Raw genomic sequence first — 13,333 nt, 5'->3', positions numbered from 1 at the left:
CATTGTTACAGACCAAGAATAAAATATGAATCCACGACATTCACTGTACATTGTATCATAGCTTTGACTGTAGGACCTTCTAATTTAGCACTATACATTATGTTTATATAACAAAGCTTAAACAAGGAAACTACATCTAGCTTTCCCCACGCATTCACGTAAGAAGTGACCAGTTAATAGTGAAATATCATGAAGATAAATAAAATGACGATGGTTCAAATATTTTTTTGACGTTATTCTCTCCTGACCGTCAGTATGGAAAGTTGCCCTTTTATCATCTATCGTGTCATGAGTAACTAACATACTTATTAAAAAGTGACGGCCACTTAGGCTTACGAGAGACGAAATAGTTAGAATGAGACACGTAGTAGATGGCCCAGAATGGAATTGGCTTATAAAATGCATGATTGATGAATTAAGACAGTATAAAATCAACCACGGAAATTCCTACACGCAACCTTGATGGAGTAACAGGCATGACAGTGCTGTTTTAAGCTGATGCTATCTGTTCAGTGTGCAAACGTCAGCGTCCCACGGTCCGAGCTTCCCCGGCGTCAAATTAGTCGTCGCAAGTGCAATGTGACACTTTGTGAATTAGATAGTCACATAGATTACACAGACATTATGAAGCGTTTACGAACAGCGCGTGATCACCACTAGGTGCAATTTTACATGTAATATTCCACGCCGCGTAAGTATATATCTGTGTTGGATCCTGATCCGTTTAATATCGGTTATTTTTAATTTAGATGAGTACAGGCCATAAAAGCAGACGCAACTGAATAAATCGGACGCGCTCCCATACTTACATATTACAGTAGGATCCTATGTAGGCGTGGTGGTTCCAATTCATTATTAGGATCCATATAATGGTTAAGGTGATTTGTGGGTAAACTGACACACAATTTTAAAACCACTATAGATAAAACATGATTCAATTGAAATGTTGGCGAACAAGTTCGATTTTAATTAACGAGGAAGAAGGCTCATTTTATATTTTAATATTTGGGGAACCAGTTTTTGCGACTTTTCTACAAAAGGAAATTCCCAAAACAGTAGATGTAGCTTAATATTCTCTATATCTCTCTTGTTGAATCTATAAATTAAGTGTGTAGTCATTTTTGAGAAAGAGTTGGATAAAAATGCATTTCGGTTAAATTACTGATGTCCCTTGATAAACTTATGTCAATCTGTAAGTACTAAAAACTGGACAGCAATCTTAAGAACTTCAATTTTGCTAATTTGTTTTAGGATGATTACTTATTGGTGCTCACAAAACATTATGTCGATTACGTAAGGTTTCCATTCGTAATGCCTGAATATATAAACTAGCCGCACCACTGCAAGTTGGATATGCTATTAATGAATTCACAGCTACAACAGAGTTACAACAACATAAAGGACATCCCAAAAACAAACAAAGCCAAGACTAGTCATTAAAAATTGAATACATTCACTGACCCCGTACAAAATGATATGACAAATTCACACATCCAAGTATGCTTATACTTTGAAGTTGTAAACCCATGGTGACTCACGGACTCCCGAAAAAAAGCTTACCTAATGACCCCACATTAGGGGCACTACGGAATGTGTTAAGATAATAAAATTTCAAGATGGTTTTGGCCAAGACGCTGAAAAACCCTAAATTTGTCTATCTTCATTTCTGGAGATGGATGAGCTTCGAAGTTTATGGTAACCCAAAGTAGGCATTTTTGATAGTGTCAGTGTACAGTCAATTTAAGAGGTACACCAGTATGAATGGCGCACACATCTGCCAATCATAAACAAATATCGCGTATTACACCACTTTCCTGCCAACAAGCCAGAAAAGCGCCTCAGTAGCATGTACCTAACATTTTTGGGAAATCCAAGTAGTAAATGAAATTTCTTACCGTAGTCTGAGTAGTGCATGTTGCTGGGGCAGGGGCAGTAGTGGCAGCAGTAGAGACAGCACTGTAAAGAATGCTTACATTTAAACTCACCCTTAATGAAATGCTCTAGACTATTGAGTGTTAATGGAATCAAACTGTAGTAGGCAATTGGGTGAGAGCAATGGACTAATTTCTGGACTATTGAATAAGAAACCAAATGTCTGTCTAATCAAACATGTCTCCAGCAGACTGGGCCTCGGCCTCCGCAAGCCAAGGCCCCGTAAAAAGCAACATCAAAGATGGCTCAAGGACAACACCCGTGCGGTGGGCTGGGGGTACACACTTCCTTGTAATACTCAACATTAAACACTTTCATTGTCACCTTGTTGGGAATTCAATGTTAACTAACCAAATGTAGTAGTTTTTTATGGCATTTATCACCTGGACACTAAAGATTAACCTTTTCGCCGCCATTGACTTGATAAGTCAGTACATTTCATGCCCCACATGCCGTGACTTGACTTAGTGGGTAGTTTATGGGCAATTTACTAAGGGTAGTTTACTAAAAAAGATCTCCAAAAGTTAAGTTTGCCAGCACAACATGGAAAGATCAATCTTAACTGTAAAAAGGAAAAACAAAGTAAGACTCCGGATATTAAAGATAAAACCAAAATTAAGGATATAACAGGTCAGATGACATCAAGAAGCATGCGGGAGTAAATTGGATTGGGACAGCAAAGAACAGAGCTATGGAGAGAGCTGGAGTAGGCCTATGCTAAGAAGGCAGACTAAATAATTAATGAAAAGCAATGGTATTACAATATATTTATTAAAAATATGTAACAAAAATACTAAAATTAATATAAATGCAATGTGAATTAAAGTAAAATTTAATATGAAAGGAATTATTATTTTGGGCAATAAAGGCTATTCTTATCTTATTATTTTGGGCAATAAAGGCTATTCTTATCTTATCTTATGGGCAATTTGTGGCTTGTTGTTGTTGACATTATACTACTTCATTGACATGGCGGCAAAAATGTTAAAGGTTGATTGCCCCAATCCATAATTACATTAACTAAGGATTAATTGTGCAAGAATTGTATTCTCTCCTGAAATACATTAAACAGTCAATGTTGTCTGACCTAATAAAGTGATAGTTATGCTTACCTAGTATTGGGATCTTGTCCAGTTTCAGTTTTCAAAGAAGGCAAGTTGGCAGGTGGACGCCGGGCTGAGGGTACTTTTCCAAGACTTTGCATTCCATGTTTACGGCTTAGTTGAGATTTTACAGATGATGGTTCAGAGCTCTCGTTCTGAAATAGATTAAAAATATTAGGGTTTACTTCAGAGAGTTCCGTACCTCAAAAGGAAAAAACGGAACCCTTATAGGATCACTCGTGTCTATCTGTCCGTCTGTCACAGCCTATTTGCTCCGAAACAACTGGACCAATTTGGTTGAAATTTGGTAAATATACGTAAATCTGTGACCCAAAGACGGACATGTAACTTAAATAAATGAATCTAAAACATAGTAGGGCCACTTTTGAGGGGTAAACGAGAAAATTAAGTTTTGCAAAGTACATCGTGTATAAGTATATATGTCAAATGAAAAGGCTTATTATGAGAATATCAATAATATTTTTTTACAATTTTAAAATAATTAACTTCGTAGTTATTCAAGAAAATAGGCAAAAAATTAGCACTCCCCCCCCCACTTCCTTTATTTCCGAAACCACTGAGAAAATTTTGAAAAAAATACACAATGTAGTTCTTTATCTAAAGATCACAGGAAAACCTATTAGAAATCTGTCAGTTAAGGGTAAGTAGCACTTAAGAAAAAAAAAACTTAAGAGTTCCACTAATTGCCACTGTGAAGGTGTTACAGACTCTGGTGAAATTTTGTGAGCAGGTTTGATAGTTAGATAGAACTTCTATGTTGTATAGTTTATATCAATAATGGTAGAGTATACTTGTAACAATATAGAATGAAAATTATTTTACTGATACTAAATGTTTCAATCTATACTTTTCAGACCAAAGATACTAAGTATTAGGTAAAGATTTACACTTACAAATTATTTCCCCAATCAATTTCTAAAGACAAAAATGAAATATTCAGATATCTTTGTCAGACAGACAGAAGTTTGAATATAACTCAACAAACATATTATAAATGGACACAAGTGCAGGACATTTTTTTTAAAATAAACTGAAGGTCAATTAATTCAGTTTACAAAGATTCTGTTCCTCTCTATTGCACAATTTGTATTGAAAGTAGGAAATGGCCTCTAAACTGAGGTTTAAACCTGACACAATGGCAACTGGGTAGTCATCTCTATATACTCTTTAATACTGCCCAAGAAACTCAAACACTTCAACTTCTTAGGCTGTGTTTTTTTTTTAACTACATATTATTACAAGAAACAAATGAGCTGTCTATACTATTTCCTATGGACAGTACTCTATATTTAAAAATAGACTATAGATTTGAGTCTATTTTGCCTAAAAGCTTAGAAAATGTATGAATTAAGACTGTAAATTAATTAATATTAAACATCATTACAATGAGTAACAAGCTTACATTTTGTTGAGCAATGTACTGTATCAATTATGCGAGTAACAATGAGAACAGTGAGAACAATGCTTACACAGGAAGAATAAACATAACCAAATGAAAGCTGCACCTGGTAAAAGACTTTTACTTGGAATCTTAGTCAAGATCCTGTATTTAAATTTAAAGAAAAGTTAGTCACATATACAAAGGGATCACTGACCTATCATTTAACTCAGTTTGTCAGGTAATTTTGTGATAGTTCTTATGTGACTAAATGAAGTTTAAGCATTGAATTGTCACATTCAGACAGTAACATCAATCACACACAGCTAAATCTTAAGCCACCACAAAGTTCACCAGATCTATGCAAAAAAGTACTATAACTTACTTTGTTGGTACAGTACAAGCTATTGATGTCCAACTTTTGATACTTTTGCTTGCCGGACGTCGGCTTGCTCTGCGCCGAAGTGCCTCCGCCGCCCGGCGTCGAGAGTGCAGACATGCTGCGATATACACACCATCAGGAGGTCACCCTCGCAACTGACCACCAACTGCAACCAATGCAACTCACCACTTTACACCAAATTAGTTAATCACTCGCATAACAGTAAACCAAATTCCGCTAATCTACAGTCGTAAAGATACAATTATAACAAACTACAAGTTACAATAGTCAGGGTTTTGTCTATATTTGCACTATGTTAAAACGATTTACTCTAACAAAGTATACACCGTATTATAGAAGCCACAGATCACAGGAACAGAAATCACTTTCACAGCACTGATAGGACAATAAATTGGAGCCCTGCCCTTCGAGGTCTTTATTGACGTGTTACATCCGTACAACGAATGCTGGATCGATCACTTTTAGTTTTAATTGCATTAAATTCTAGACACAATCTTGCTAATAAGTTGAGAAATTATCTCCATAGCGGATATGAAGAATCTAGCTCGTAATAACGGTACTAGACGAGACTGAAGCAGAAGAACGGTAAATAACAAACTAATTTCAAAAATTTCATGTAATAACAAAAGCAAAATAGAAATGTACCTTGGTCCGTTATACCTGATATCACAATATTAATAATAACTAAGCTCGATTGCTAATGTCTTATAGGAGATTACTTTGGATTTTTAATATAATCTACCCTATCGAAACTTATATCACTTTATTTTTAAGATGGCGTCTCTAAAAGACGATCTCCTTTCAATCAATAGAGTGACGTCACAAAGACGCAGCGAAGCGAACTCTGGCGGAAAGGTTGACAACTAATTTTTTTTTTTTCAACTGGATACTAGGCCGACTGACTCACTGAAACAGAATGAAACAGCAGTTTCAACATTTACGAGCTCAAAAATTAAACGACCTAATCCGCAGAGCACTCGGTACCGTCTCCATACCAGCAACCTTGGAGCCAGTTGGTTTATCAGCGGCAGATGGCAAAAGGCCCGACGGCTGCTCGCTCGTACCTTGGTTCCTGGGGCGGCCCCTGGCGTGGGATGTAACATGCGTTGATACGCTGGCCCCATCTCATGTCCGGCGCTCTGCCAGGAAGCCGGGGACGGCAGCAGACGACGCCCAAATTGCCAAGTGTCGCAAATATGCATTTTAAAAAAGTAATTATGTATTTGCGGCACTTGCGATTGAAACTTTCGGTCCTTGGTCGTCCGACACCAAGAAACTAGTAAAAGAAATTTCTACTAAACTAGTCTGGGTGTCTGGCGACCTACGAGCTGGCGCTTTTTTCGCACAAAAACTTAGCCTCACTGTGCAGAGAGGGAACGCGGCCAGTGTCCTGGGAACAATGCCTCAGGCTAATTTAGGCTTAGTTTTTTGATAATATAGCTATTGTAATTCTTTAACATATTATATAACATATGATTATATTAAACAATGCAACTATGTAATTTTTATACAAACATTTTTTCTTAACATAATATCAAAGATATTGATAAATCCATGGTAAAGCTACGCAGGCCAAAACATTGGAATCCAATATTCCTCATAAGTTGCCAGTACACAAATTTAATTTTCCCAAAAAATACGAGAAACGTGTCGCTACAAATCACTTCCTTAAGTGCCAATTACATCCACACATTATAAGGCCTGATATAGAGTCTGTTCAGAAAGAGAAGAGTCGTGGAATGTATTGGGCCCCATACATTCCACGAATGTTCCACGACTCTTTTCTTTTCGCACAGACTCTATCAGGCCCGTTTTTAGGCCTGTAAAATGTAAATGTAAAAAATACTTTGTCTCTAATTGCTAAAAATGTTCTATGTTTGATATTATTACATATGAACCATATGTACACATGTCAAATATTGTGAACGATATGTGCTCATAATTCGGGTCTGATATCAGGCCTGATAAAGTGTGAATGTAATTGGCACTTTAAACCACGTTCACACATTCGTGTCCGGTTGAGACAACAATGTAGGCTATTATCATGCATTACCGATCCAATGGGGGCTACGATACCTTTGCTCAACAGTCAGCGCAACTCAGTTTATTTATTTAGTTTTATTCCTTAAATTAACACTATAATGTTTTTCACTTAGCGTGGGTTCTGCAACAGCTGTCATCTCGATACAATTTGGCATTTTAAGGTTAGAAATTGTATTGAGATGACAGCTGTCACAGAACCCAAGCTATATTGGTATAAACCCGGAAGGTGAAGGTAAGGAAATAAATCTCCATGCACCAAAAAGTGTCATCAAAAAAACCTTAAATAGGTGGCGCTACAATACATAGAATACTTGAACAAAAAAATCAAATCATAGACTGCGCACTTCACTCTGTCAATAACGCCTAGGTTCTTACTTCTTAGCTACTCTAGAGGGCCCTCCACACTCGTGCGCGAATCGAGGCGCGAAGCCGCGAACGCGAGTGTGGATGGCCCTCGCGTCGATTTCGCAGATTGTTCACGCCTTCGCGCCTTATTCCCCGTTTTTTGTCGGTATTTGGCCCGCGTCAAAGGAGATGCGAAGCGCGAACTTGCAAGACTCCACACTCGCAATCGCTTCGCGCCGCGATTCGCTCACGAGTCGGTTAATCTGTTAAACTGTCATAACCTTCTATGGCGGCTACTTGGTTATTGGGTGCGAATTTGATCAACCAAAAATCAATTTGACAGTTTCCAGTATGGAGTGTGGAATTAAGAGGAGTGACATCTCTTAGGCCGGCGCCCCACTGCTACGCACGCTACATCCACGGCCCACGTTTTAATACAAACCGTGGGCAAGCCCACGAAATTTTGTATAGGAACGTGGGTCGTGTACATAGCGTGCGCTGCAGTGGGGCGCCGGCCTTATGGTAGAACTGTTGCAAAAGTGTCCAGCTGTCAGCTATAAATAATAGTTCCAAATCTCTCCAGAGTAGCGCTGGAGTAGCTAAGAACCTAGGCGCTATTGACGGAGTGAAGTGCGCTGTCTATGATTTGATTTTTTTGTTCAAGTATTCTAGGTATTGTAGCGCCACCTATTTATGGGTTTTTGATGACACTTTTTGGTACATGGAGATTTATTTCCTTACCTCCACCTTCCGTAGTTTCCAGGTTTAATCAGTACCTTACCACAAACTAAATAACTAAATCCGATCAGCTTCGCGCCATCTTGCCGCGAACCAAACTGCGAAATAGCCGTGAAGTAGTGCGAGTGTGGAGTCCACGTCAACGGCGCGGTATGTTCGCTCCGCGAAGTCGCGCCACTATTCACGCGCATAGTCTGAGGGCCTACCGCGAACCACGTTCGACGTGTTGCCTCCCTGTCACACTTAGCTACGAATTTACAAGTGCAATAGAGAGGCAACACGTCGAACGTGGTTCGCGGTAGGCCCTCTGGTGTTGTAGCGCTTTTTGACGGGACACTTTTTGGTACATAGAGATTTCATTCTTTACCTCCATACTTTACTTATTTTATCTAGTTTGATATCGTCCACACTATTAGCCGTTTGTTAGTCGTATACCTCGAAATCAAAAAATCCTTGTAGCTTTTCACCTACACGCGTTTCGCCGTGATAGCGTATTTTGTTGTAGCGTGTAATATCGGTGGTATATTTTGTTACTCGCATATATTTTTAACTCTTTGTGTCACAGATTTTTGTTTGTTATAATAAAAACTTATTTTTTGCATTTATTTATTGCTTTGGGCAAATAATATGAAAATCCATGACTTTTTTTCATTTTCTGTTTGAAGGGGGTGTTTTACAGGATGGTTAGTAGGCGTAACCACCGTGAAATAAGTACACAGTTTTATTTGCAAAAATATTGTATTATATACAAAACAAAATTGTGAATTAAAGCACGCATTTCCCTCTTTACGGTAGCAAAGTGGTACTTTGCATATTTTGCAGCTCCACACAGTGCATCGTCGCGATGTACCTCTTATTGGTAGATGATTGGCTACTTGCATGCCTTATAGAAGTTGGTACAAAGGGTTTGTGTTTTTTTATAGATGCATAAGTCGGCGAGTTAGTGTTGCTCTTCCTAGAACTGCTGTTTGCTCTCCCGCTGCTGGCATTAACATAAGCAGGGGTGGCAGGGGCTAGCATGTCTTGATAAACATGACGTCTGAAATCCTTTAGGCACAGTCTATCTAGGCAACAGTTCGGGTCTTTTTGGAGTTTTTTGTAAATACTATCATTATCTAAAGGTATATCTTCATATATTAAAGCGTTTTCGATTTCTCGATCGTTAAATTAGTATCTAAAACAGAAATAATTATTATATTTATGACCATTTTGACGTATATTATTACCTAAACCTTTTTTAATACCTAAATATTTGTGTCACGGTGGTCATCGCTGTTAACCACCTTGAATAAGTCAGCTTTTACCTAAAGGTACCTTTTAAAACCTGAATATTTAACACTTTTTATTACATGTGAAACTATTTTTTACAAAAAAAAAATCGAGTAAAAAAAAACAATTGTGCCACGGTGGTTATCGCTGTTAACCACTTTGAATAAGTTCACTTCTACCAAAAGTTATAAATCTAAATGTAAATATTTTTCACTTAAAATAAATGAATAAGTATATTTCATAATACGTATCACAAAACACAGTAAAAAAACGATTATTTATAATTTTTTTACTTGCCAGCAAAATCACACTTTCACATTTCCGTAAACGGCGGTTTTCGAATAAAAATTTAGTTCCACAAACAGCCGTCGAGCGAACTGCGAATGACATTGTTATCCAACTTAGGCCTTCTTGTTGACCACGTAATAGGATACTTTAACCATAGATGGCTCTGTTACTAAACAAATTGGTCGATAAAAGGTGGTTATTGCAGATAACCACCAGAACGAAAAGAGTTAATAGATTTTTACAACAGTAGCAAATTTTGATGTAGCATGTATTATCAATAGCCTATTTAGTTAGCCGCAAATATTTTTAGTCGCATTTTACCTGGTAATATTGTTGTAGGGTATTGTATTAATCGTAAAAAAAATTTTATACACCATTGTAATTGGCGACCAGAAATCATACTACAAGAAAAAAAATTGTTTAGAAATTTTGAAATCGCGGCGAAACGCGAATAGGTGAATAGCTACAAAGATTTTTTGATTTCGAGGTATACGACTAACAAACGCTCATATCTCCTCGCTCGGAAATAACGTACGGATTAGTATCACTGTAAACAAGATTTAAATTTGTTTAAATTTCTTTCACTATTTGTGTGTTATTTACCCGCTGTTTATTCACTCTGACAGAGAATTCTACTCCGTTATCGTCTCTCAAAACCTACGAATATATAATATATCAGTACCCCTAGTGTAACTTTGATCGACATCATAACGTGACGAACGCGTTTGCGTTAAGTCTCATTTTGTATAGGATTTTGAGTTTCCAAAACGTCCCGCTTGGCGCGCTCTTTCGAAATCCAATACAAAATGAGACTAAACGCAAACGCGTACGTCACGTTTGGAAATCGAATTTAGTTACACTAGGGGTACAGTACCCCTAGTGTAAATAAATTCGATTTTGTAACGTGACGTACGCGTTTGCGTTTAGTCTCATTTTGTATGGGTTTTTGAACAGCGCGCCAAGCGGGACGTTTTGGAAAGTCAAAAATCTCATACAAAATGACACTTAACGCAAACGCGTACGTCACGTTTCGCTGTCGAAATTAGTTACACTAGGGGTACCGATGTCCTTGCCTGTGTCACCGTCACTTGAGTCACTTCACGTTTATTACGTGGCTGAATTTCTTCATTCATTTCTCCATTCGTAATATACTCACATCTTCATCGTCAGGACAGAGTAGTAGTGGTACTCTCGTTAATTCAGTCTGTTGTAAGTAATTACAGCTAAATATCAACATAAGCATTAATCAAAGACATGTATGTAATCAATATTAATTAAAGACATATATGCAATAATAAGGAAAATCACCGTCACTATACCACTGACTCCAACTCAAAAATCTTACTAAGTATCAAACATTCACACCGATAATAAGCCTCCCTTCAACGGACATCACGAACTCATTAACGGCTGCTTTAAATACCCCTTTTACAATTCCTTCAAATACGCCTTTAACGCCCGCGCCGACCTCATCTCACATTCACACACCACACATACCTCACACCATGCCGTCATTCGCATCCCCGGCCCCTAATCGTACACCTGACCATTTACTACCTCCATCGCGGCACATACGCTATTGATACCAACACACTTTCAAAAGTGGCGCAGGAGGTAAATCTACACACACACTACTAGACCATTTTTACTACATCCGACACATACATGATCGTTACCAAAACATTTTTAAGTAACGGACAATAATCTACTACTAATATAGGTAGTAGGCCAGACGGCTAATATACTGCAGCCAGAAAACTTAAAGGTCAACATATATACGCAGTATCTTATAATTTGTCTTGCGCAATAAGGAGTACCTAATATACTCCTACTCTGATATATCTATATAGTGTCCTATTTAATCCGAATTATTTGTGTACATTAAAAAAGTTGCAACAGGTATTTCGAAGTCTTAAAATTGTTAAAATATAACTATATTATACATCTATTCAATTTATGTATGAGCTCGTTCCAGTTCCTTGAATGTTAAGTTAACAATTATTCATGCAGAGACAGCAATATCTGTTGCTCTTCTCTCATACGCTTGCGCATTAGAAGCCTGGTACTATATTGATGAACGAAAAATCAGTAAGCGAAGATCTGCGGAGAAGCTCATAAAACGAGGAGTGTTTGGTAAAACCGGCAGCCATGTCGGGGAATATGGGAATGGAGCAGTTGATCCCCATCGTCAATAAGCTACAAGATGCCTTCACCCAGCTCGGTGTGCATATGCAACTTGATCTACCACAAATTGCGGTAGTGGGAGGACAGTCTGCTGGAAAGAGTTCAGTTTTGGAAAACTTCGTTGGAAGGTAAGACTACGTTACGTCTATTCCTTGATTACATAGGGCTTTAAGTACAAATTAAAGCGTTTGTTGAATGTAAACCCATGGCCTATATTGTACTTGCATATAGGGTTTAAAAAAGAGTTCTTCCTCTTTTAATACGTTATTAAGAAAATCCTAATATTATCTCAAATTATTATATTTCTCTAACTAAATTATAGAAATAGTGACTAAAATTATTTAAAATATAAAAGTTTATATTTGCAAATCAGTAAATTTGTTACACAAATACGTTTTTATTTACGTCAAATTAAATTCAATCTTATTCCATTGAAATAATCAAAATTGATAGTGTAATATAGGCCTTATATGCTTTGAAGGCTGGCCTAGATTTGATGCGCATGACAAGTATTATTGATTTTACGCAACTCTTCAGCCATTGCTTTTTACATTATTAAATGTTTATGTATTTCATTTGGCCATATGATATTTACACACATTTATCAAAAATAAATTAATTAGAAAAAACTACATCACTTAAAATGATGTTATATGGCAACCTTTATTTTTGTTAGAAAGAGACAGACTGAAATGTTTTGAAGTTTGAGTTGTGATGCCGCTACACAGTGTATTGTTCGTGCTTCGACACCGATGCCTGTCGAAACATCAGTTGGCGTTCCAACTATTTTATACTGAACACTGTGCCACTTTATGACAGCTCATTCACCAATGCAATACTTTAACTCATACATAGCGAGACGCTTATTGGTAACTCATCTGTCATTTGAGCACGGTGCTCCATTCACAGTCGAGGTTAAAATACTCCTAACAACGTAACCACCCACCATATTGAAAAAGTAGTTTATCGGTGAATGATGAACAAGACGTTAAAGTAGTGAATTCGGATCGTAAAGTTTAATGTATTTAAAACAAAATGTCGGGGAATTTCGGAATGCAGCAGTTAATCCCCATTGTAAACAAACTACAAGATGCATTTGTGCAAATGGGCGTGCACATGTCTTTAGATCTCCCACAAATTGCAGTTGTGGGTGGCCAGTCCGCTGGAAAGAGTTCAGTGTTAGAAAACTTTGTCGGCAGGTAAGTCTCTGAATATCCTGGACATATGCGATATCCGCTGCGCAATAGTAAATAAGGAAATATTGCCTAACTTCACAAGTATAAATCAGCTGTCTTTATTTGTTAGTTTAGGTATTTAAAAGTATGGTCTTTGTACTGTACCATGCATTAGTAACGTAATTAAACCTTATTTAGATTTGTGCAAGAACTTTTCGTAGAGTGCTACTTTTGATATCTCTGAAGTCTGACTCATACAAGTCAATATGAGCTGGCTTTTTGAGACATATTATTCAAGGTTTTAAGATGAAGTAACCATCTAAGTCTGTAAGATTTGTTTAATATATTTTGTATACTTTATAAAGATTATAATTTTCTATTATAAATGGAGAAGATAAGTTGCCATTGTCTGATACTTTATCACCGGCAAATGCATGGCCTGAATTGCTATCAC

The 13,333-nt window shown here is 37.2% G+C and overlaps 2 protein-coding genes across 19 annotated transcripts in view; one reads left to right on the top strand and one right to left on the bottom strand.

Annotated features, from left to right (window-relative positions):
* LOC133523468 (protein PRRC2C) overlaps positions 1-5,791 on the bottom strand; it is a 29,384-nt gene extending 23,593 nt beyond the window's left edge. For 3 of the 6 annotated variants that reach the window (XM_061859087.1, XM_061859107.1, XM_061859097.1), the window contains exons 1-4: positions 5,483-5,789; positions 4,820-4,982; positions 3,045-3,190; positions 1,896-1,956 (exon numbers count right to left, since the gene is read on the bottom strand). In XM_061859087.1, the coding sequence (XP_061715071.1) occupies positions 1,896-1,956; positions 3,045-3,190; positions 4,820-4,933 (321 nt within the window). In that variant the 5' untranslated portion in view covers positions 4,934-4,982; positions 5,483-5,789. Of the gene's footprint in view, positions 1-1,895; positions 1,957-3,044; positions 3,191-4,819; positions 4,983-5,482 lie in introns of all 6 variants that reach the window. The other 3 variants (XM_061859068.1, XM_061859115.1, XM_061859078.1) reach the window with 2 other exon arrangements.
* Positions 5,792-11,444: 5,653 nt separating this feature from the next.
* Positions 11,445-13,333, top strand: part of LOC133523492 (dynamin) — a 58,303-nt gene continuing 56,414 nt past the window's right edge. For 3 of the 13 annotated variants that reach the window (XR_009800245.1, XR_009800243.1, XM_061859200.1), the window contains exon 1: positions 11,456-11,832. Coding sequence is in view for 11 of the 13 variants with exons in the window: in XM_061859200.1 (XP_061715184.1) it covers positions 11,669-11,832 (164 nt within the window). In the remaining 2 variants the exon portion in view is untranslated. Of the gene's footprint in view, positions 11,833-12,424; positions 12,904-13,333 lie in introns of those variants that run through there. The other 10 variants (XM_061859148.1, XM_061859124.1, XM_061859178.1 and 7 more) reach the window with 7 other exon arrangements.

This window comes from Cydia pomonella, chromosome 1 (assembly GCF_033807575.1).
Source record: "Cydia pomonella isolate Wapato2018A chromosome 1, ilCydPomo1, whole genome shotgun sequence".
Classification (NCBI taxonomy): domain Eukaryota; kingdom Metazoa; phylum Arthropoda; class Insecta; order Lepidoptera; family Tortricidae; genus Cydia; species Cydia pomonella.
Note: the sequence above shows the minus strand (reverse complement) of the source record. Positions and strands in the feature narration are given on the sequence as shown.